General features: G+C 41.7%; 1 protein-coding gene across 1 annotated transcript; it reads left to right on the top strand.

Annotated features, from left to right (window-relative positions):
* The first annotated feature begins 599 nt into the window (after positions 1-599).
* On the top strand, positions 600-6,407 carry LOC131481671 (protein FAM170A-like). Its single transcript, XM_058671487.1, has 4 exons — positions 600-1,206; positions 2,841-2,972; positions 4,394-4,534; positions 5,592-6,407. Exons 1-4 carry the CDS (start codon positions 1,137-1,139, stop codon positions 6,197-6,199), a joined length of 951 nt encoding a protein of 316 aa, XP_058527470.1. The 5' UTR covers positions 600-1,136; the 3' UTR covers positions 6,200-6,407.
* The last annotated feature ends 1,753 nt before the right edge of the window (positions 6,408-8,160 follow it).

Genomic DNA, 8,160 nt, shown 5'->3' on the forward strand with positions numbered 1-8,160 from the left:
CTATTTTGCTTTTCACAGTGAGAAGGTATATTTACAAGTTGAGAAGACAGACACACAAGAACATTTTAGAAGATTTTCGTCTATGCTTATGATCTATATATGCAGTAAATCAGCACCATCTATTTTTATTTAACTATATGCTAGAACATCAGAAATTTTTATCCTGTATATATGCAACCTATTACTCATGAATCGACTTGATCATTTCCTCCCTACAAACTTCCTATCCCAGACTCTGGTTACATAATATTTATATCATCAATGGGCTTGTCCTTTATTTTTCAAGTCAACATTTTTGAGGATTTTGTTATTTTCATTCTTCTGTGCTTACCTTATTTAAGAGCACAGTTTCCTCTGGGTGCATCGATTTTATTGCAAATAATAAGGCTGCTTTTTATGTCTGAATAGTGTTCCACAATAGAAATTATATATAATATGGTGTAACATTACATAATTCATGTATATTATTATACATAATTCCATATGAATATATAATATAATTCTATATAATACAGTATACAATATAATCATTATGTAATTAATACAATATATTGTTAACAGGTAACAATAATATTGTTGGCAGATACATTTTATTTCCCTTCAGCATATACCTTGATGCAAATTTTGGGGAGAACAACCTGAGTGTAAGCCTAATCCTCATTTGCATTGTGTCATATCCTTGCTTTTGGGAGATTGACACATGCAATTTTCTTATATGCAAGGTATAGTTTTCTTTGTTTAATTCAAGTCCTCTGTCTCCTACAAGTCCTTACATCAAAACAAGGCCTCAAAAATAAGTTCTCAATAGAGTTACATTTGGACAAATCAAGTCAACATAAGCAATCGCCTGTGGCAGTCCTCTATATCTTTCAATACTGGCTGAGCTCCCTGGGCTGAGTGATGTCACCAGTACCCACCCTAGAATTCAGAGGTCTTTGTTGTGATTTGAATCATAACAGTCCAGCTGCCATACTGCATACCAGGCAGGACAGTGCTTAGGAGCCGCGAGCGTCTCCTGTGACTCGGTGTCTTCGAATTTTCCTACTCAGTATTTTCTTGATACCATCAACTATCTGACAGTAGAGTTACTGGTAGAAAGCTTAGCTTTTTTGAGTAACTCTTTAAAGAGTTGAACCATGGAGCAGAGAGAGAAAAGGAAACATCTGGAGCGTGAATACAGTTCTCCAGCTGTAAAGAAATCAAGAGGTATGTGGACAAGATCCTTGGGAATGTGGTAACCAAGAATGCCCTCTGCTGGGAGGAAGAGTAGTTCCCTAGTAGTAGTGGAGGAAATAGTTAAGGCAGGTGACTGGGACAGTGAAGAGAGGAAACAGGGAATGAGGAGGAGCTGAATATTCATGGCTCTTTCTGAGAGTCCAGCTCGCTTTCAGGTGACCCAGGAACAAGGTCTATGTTGTTTACACAAAGTTCAGCCTGGCCTGAGTTTGGCCATTGGCAGCCAATTGGGGAGTGAAATGATGGATTAAAGATCTCTGTTTCTTTGTAACTCTGATTTCAAGATAAATATTTTTCAGATGGTTAGGGATAAATACAAGCTTATAAAGTGTACTCCTAAGGCATAAGAAAGATGTCCAAGGATGAACATAAGCTCATAAATAATTGATTGTTTACTATGGGACAAGAACAAATTATTTAGTTTAGTCTGAGCAAATGTAAATGTGGATTTCCTAGGTTAATGTCAGACGTAAAACAGGATGGGTCCTGCATGCTGGTTCAGTGGCTAAATCCTCACCATGTAAACATTAGGATCCCATATGGGTGCTGGTTTGTGTCCCAGCTGTTCCACTTCCCATATGGCCCCCTGTTTGGAGCCTGGAAGGGTAGTGGAGGATAGTCCAAAGATTTGGGGCCCACATGGGAAACGTGGAAAAAGCTCCTGGGTTCAGATTGGCTCAGTTCTGACTGTTGTGGCCACTTGAGGAATGTACCAGTAGATGGAAGATCTTTCTGTCTCTCCTCTCTGTGGATCTGTCTTTCCAATAAGGGTGAATTAATCTTAAATAAAAGAAGACACAAATATACATAGTCCCACTGATCACATGGGAAGTGGGTTTGACTCTTTCTGGAAATACAGGCAACTGGGCAGTTATGGTTTCCATGGAACCTAACCAAAAACAAACAACACATTAGTCAGGGCAACTGCACAGTGGGAGGAGCTGCAGATTGAAGCCAACTGCAACATTTAAAACTGTAATTCATGTAGCATAGGAGTATCTGATATTTTCAACAAAATTTTGGGTTTTCCATATTCTGATGCTCACTTTGAGAGGGTCTGAAGAGCGAAAGATGACTTTATTTCAACTTCACTAAGATTAGTGCATATTCAAAGATGTCATTGTGTGTAAACAATGAGACCTGTAGAGCAAGGGTCATAACTTTGATGCTGTACACACAACTATACACGCATAAAATACATGAAAAAGAGGGATAGAAGTGTGATATTGAATATATGTGTTTTCATGCTGTCTACCCATTGTAATTAATTGACTCTTAAAAATGCCATTAGAAATTAGGCAATGGTATTTCACACATGATTTATCTTTCTTTTCTCTATAAGAATTCAAGGTTTATGTGCAGATCAAGTGGGCAGATTTTCTCCATATGATACTTTATGAGTCATCTGAGTTGAGTCACACCAACACCCCAAAACAGGAGAAATGCTTCTGTAATAGGAGTGCTAATGTTTTCAACAGTATATAGACTTTATTTTCTGAACTTATAGGTATGTCTGCTCTCAATATTTAGCACGTGATATTCAGAATATGTATAAGTTAGAGAAGTGTTCATCAAATGACTGTTCCATTCTCCATCAATCACAGATTTATGTGAGGGGGAGTCACCACCTGGGAGCGTTTTGGATGACAAGATCCTGGTCCAAGAGGAAGAAGATCCATTGGGCAAGTTGCAGTGCTACACCCATGACTCCAGTGTGTGCATGCCCTCTGATGCTGGTAAGGAGGCAGGATACTCAAGAACAGATAAATCAGGGCAACAGGAGGGGGAGCAGATCTGTAGCCACTACGTTGATCAACAGTTCTTATAGAAACTCAGTGACAGCAATATATGTATAAGATGCTATTTTCAAGATAAACTGCAGTACTGTCATAAATAGGGGTTAAATACATTTTTAAGATTAAGGTGACGGTCACATCGATCAATTAAAAGCCACAACATAACATCAGCAACAATTTATAATGTTATGGAATTAGTGGACATTAGTATTGAGTAAGCAATATGTTAAAAAATGCAAGTCCTTAATCACATCATGTGACTTTTTCAACGAAAGAATCTCAACTGTACTTGAACTGTGGAAATGTAGCAAGGTTGAGGAATCCACCATGGGGGGAGGGTTTGAGGAGGGGTGGGGGAATCTAGTACCTATAAAACTGGGTCACATAATGCAATGTAATTAAACAAATGCATTTTAAACACCAAAAAATAAAAAAAGAGTAAGGTGATGAGAAAACTACAGAACCGTTAATGGAGTAAATTTGTTCAGTAAAGTTACATTCAGAGGAATGAAGATCAGGAACCAACTCTGTGCTTAGAGCGTAGTAGGTATGTGATTGGATACTGAAACACCTCTACAAATAAGCACACTTGTACTGATGGTATCAGGTCAAATAAAAAGGAATGTGTGCACTTGGTCATCAAGTTCAAATGAACTACATAACCCAACCCTGATTGGCTTCATTTTCCCTCAAATATGAGCAACTGCTTCCCAAAGAAAGGCTAATATTGATGCCTTGAGGGAATGACAAATAGGGGCCATTCCTCTAAGAACAGGACACAGCCCCGCGGTACAGAGTCACCACATTTGATCCGGGACAGCTGTGGGTGAGGCTGTGAGCACTGCAGGTGTGTACAGAATGTGATCGTAACCTCCCCAGCAAACTGAACACCTGCCCACATGTTCTACTGCTTCTCCCCAGCAACCTCATTTCTCCTCCTGTTAACTTACTCTTTCCAGTTAAACAGGAGTGATTAGTACAAAACGTATATTCCATGACTTTCCTATACACCATTTCTCCCAAGGAAAAGGAAGCTAATCATGGATATCAAACTTCATTAACTGACTTCATCTTCTGTTTGGGCAAGGTTCCCACTTTTCAATATTCTGTCAACATCTTCAGCAATGTCGCATCAGAGATACTCAATCCTACTGATGTCTACCACATACACAATTTTCACAACTTCTCTTATCTGTAGCAATTTGTATGGTTCAGCTACTGCCAGAGCAAGTTGCAGGGTGGTTGGTGGACAGGGAGGGGACAGTAATGACTGGAGCAAAAAAATCCACATAGCATGCTCCTTTTCGAATAGACATAGTTAAGCCATGACACAATGTGTTTTCTTGTAATTTCCTTCTCAGAGTTGCAGCTGCTTCAACAAGATGTGCCTGAGCCATGTGAGGTCGTGGAGATTGAAACATGCATCCAGGCATCAGGAGAGAGTGATTCCAGATCAGAATCAGTCTATTCTTCAAGCACATCCAGAAATTCTAATGAAGAAGGTAAGGCAAATGCAAATGGAGTGTCTGAACCTATTCAGGATATTCAGTTAAGCTGAGACTGCCACCCCCTAATTACCTCACATTTCCTTCAGTAACACAAAAGTATTTCAGAAAAGAGCAAGACTGAAGCCTTTGGGTGGGACAAACAGACAATGGGTTCCCAAGAAGGAGCACAGTCCTTCAGCACAGCACTGTCCCATGTGAGCCTTGGGAGAGGTGGCTGCATTGCCTGAGAGTGAAAACAGGTATATGGAAACTTGGCTGGAATTTCGCCATGCAGACTGGAACACACTCATGTTCATAGACTTCTACAGGCCCCATCAGCTCAGACCAAAATGGCTCTCTCTCCTTTCCTTAAACTGTTAACTACATTTCTCATGCCCTGTACCTCTTTTCCTTTCTGTAGTCTCATTACATGGGCAAATATTATAAATCCCCCTTGCAAACAGACTTTCAGGCCTAACCTGTTACTGACTAATCCATTGAATACCTTACACACACTCACAGCACACCTATCTTAACTAGCCCTGGGACTAGACTAGACTAAAGAAAATGCTTGCAATTTGAGATAATTAAGTTTCCTAGGTAGCCTTTCTCTTATGTTGCCACATTCACAATAACTGCAGCCTTTCAGAGTGGCATGATTTGAGAGCTCATGTGTACTTCCTATGACACTCTGTCTACTCTCTCAGGCAGGAGCAAAGCTAGGAGCCATGCCTGTACTTGCTCAGCTGTGTTGCACATTACACAGTGCACGTGCACACACACACACACACACACACAACCTTTTACTAACACCAGAAAAATATACTGAGTGTGTACAAGATCACAGAATCATCTCTAGCAGATATACCATGCCCCTATTGCCACATACAAGCCTTACCAATTCCATTTCATATAGGATGTATCATTTGAAGACACTTACAAGTGAAGAGACATTTGTGCACACTTCTATCACACACATCCCATGAGCAGGGATACTCTGAGTGCCCCAGAAGCACTACACCTTCATGCAAACTTCGTCATGTTTTCTAACGGTTGAAATTTTCTTTGTTAGAAATGCATCAAAGCCAGAAGGAAGATCTTGGTGTTAGACACTCTGACAGGCCTTTACCCCAGGATGTGGAACAGAAGAGCTCCACCACCTGGAATGATATATGCTTCCATGTGCACTTAGCCAATGAGCCCTGCTCAGATGAATTACATATGAGAAAGGAGCGGGCCATGAAAATATATTATATGTATGTTAAAAGGCAGAGAGAGGCCAACACTGTATATAACACACAGGAAGGCATTTTGCCTCCCAAGAAGAGCGCAAGAGTGCAAGAATTGAGCTGCATTGGGAAAGTCCCTTTGGAGGTCAGCTGTACTTCTGTGCTTACAGAAGATATGATCATCAACAATGAGGCCAGCTGTGGCACAGTAGATGAAGATGATTTTGAGGCTGAGGTTCCAGCAGAGATTCTAGCCCTGGAGGACAGGCCCAGGATGAAGACACCTGAGTGGCTCTTGTGGCCAGAAAGTGGCTTTAAATGCATGGCCTGCTGCCGAGTGTTCCCCAGCCTGGACATCCTGGAGGAACACGTGAAGAATGGAGTCAAGGAGGGCTTCAGTTGCTGCATTTTTCACCTGGCATTTGCCTGGATGAAATCAAAAGAATCGTAAACAAGAAGAAGGCAAAGAAAAGGAGAACGCAGAAAAATCAGGCAGAGTACACCTATGTATGGAAGGTAGAAATGTTTTGACATGAGGAAAACATCAAGCAAATAAGCAAAGTGCTTTCAGGCCATGAGAAAGAGGACAGGCAGCAGTCTCACTGGGCTGACATAGCTGCATCCATTCCAAGCAGCTGCAAGACCTGCTTTTTGCACAAACCCACAACCTAGTGACCCACAGGACCTTGAAACCCTGGCGTATGTCATCTGCAATCCTCTACAGAGAGAAAGAAAAGTAGGCAGACCCTAACATGAAGACATTATGCCCTCCAAACAGCAGCAAACACCTGATGTTACCACCAGCCCGGGTGAAAGGAAAATCACTCCCTGGAAATACAGACCGCTGTCGTCTGCAATTAAAACAGGTGAGAGATAACAGGTACGAAAGCATCCCCAAAGACGCAGCAGTCATGGTTTGAAACAAGTGGGATCAGTAGGATATCTGCTTGGTTGACAACCCTAGTGCCAGTGTCCTGTCCAGGTCCTGCCAGGGAGTTGGAGCAAAGGCTATTTTAGCAGCTCAGCAAAACAGAACAGGCTGCACTGTCTTTCTTAGATGATGAAATCTTTGGAGTAGTCACACCCCCTTTAGCAGTAGTCCTTGGCTCACTTCTGTAATGAGTAAGTCAGGCCAGAGGGCTCTCTGACACTGAGGAAGAGTATTTGTGTACACCAAGGATGGGCCAGCCTCTTTCCCAGAAGGTAAGGCCTCAGGATCTATTCTCAGATATTCATGCCCAGGAGGAGCTGAATAAGAAACTATGCCCCCTTCAAGACCCAGCACAAGTAGGATCTTTATCTGTTCCTTGGAGAAACTTTCCATGACATAAGCTAAGATTGAGGAATGAAGCTTCTTTACTCTGTGTGAGAAGGTTCAGGGGACGGAGAGGCATGGGGGCTCTTTGCCAGGCAACTTTGTTCATGATTTTCATCCTGGGGGCAGGGGCACATGTATTCATCTTCACCATGCTTATAGACACTTTCTGCTACAGAATGAAGTATTCTGTCATGTAACAGCAGCAAAGACACATGGAATGCAAACAACACTGCAAAGTTTGCAAAACCAGCTTTGTACTGCAACAAATGTGTATTTCGTTAGCTGGTTGTCAAACGAAGGGCATTTGATCCATATTCTGAATGCTATTGATAGACTGGGAAAAAACAGTCTTGAATTTCTTCATTATGCTGGGCATTCTGAAAGAGGCAAACTCCTAGTCACTGCAATAACTTAGACTGCCTTCCTCAGAGAACTGATCATCTTCTTTGTTTTGATTTTCTTGTAGTGCCACGGGCTCACTGGCCTGCATTGAAGGTGCTGTTACTACCTAAGGCAGCCTTCTTTATGGCCCTGACAGCATCAAGTGAAGCTGGTCTCCAGAAAGAAGCAAAAGATCCTTCTCAGCAACTCCCCAATTCATTGGTGAAACTGTGGTGCCAACAAGGAGAATCTCCAGGCATTAGAAGCCCCTAGGTACTCTGAAAATACATCTTCCTGAGGTCTCTGCCTGCCAACCCCTCAGGAGGCCATGGCATAATTGATAACATCTTGGAGACTGTTTTGTGGAGACAGACCAAGACACATAGGACGTAGATGAAGATCATGGGAAGTGAACATTTGCAGCATTCTGATAACAGCTCTTCAGGAATTTGGCAAGGAGATTGCTCAACTGACTGAACATATAGGATATTCTTGTTTATCTTCCCATTGAGCTCTCTACCTAACACCATTTCATTTCATGTGCACTTGAACACCTGGTGCATAAAATCATGCCCCAGACCAGATACTGCTCTCTGTCCTCACCTTCACTACCTCTCCTTTTCACCTCACCCACAGGCACATCACTATGTGCTTGATGTGAAAAGCAAAATCATGTAGGACCTGAAGGATGCAAACTGTAACATCCAATTACT

This window comes from Ochotona princeps, chromosome 13, assembly GCF_030435755.1.
Source record: "Ochotona princeps isolate mOchPri1 chromosome 13, mOchPri1.hap1, whole genome shotgun sequence".
NCBI lineage: Eukaryota > Metazoa > Chordata > Mammalia > Lagomorpha > Ochotonidae > Ochotona > Ochotona princeps.

Excerpts from the sequence above, each read along its gene's own strand:
- LOC131481671 (XM_058671487.1), top strand. The coding sequence starts at position 1,137 with ATGGAGCAGAGAGAGAAAAGGAAACATCTGGAGCGTGAATACAGTTCT. Across the intron at positions 2,973-4,393 it reads GTGCATGCCCTCTGATGCTG|AGTTGCAGCTGCTTCAACAA; the intron begins GTAAGGAGGCAG and ends TTTCCTTCTCAG. Across the intron at positions 4,535-5,591 it reads CAGAAATTCTAATGAAGAAG|AAATGCATCAAAGCCAGAAG; the intron begins GTAAGGCAAATG and ends TTTCTTTGTTAG.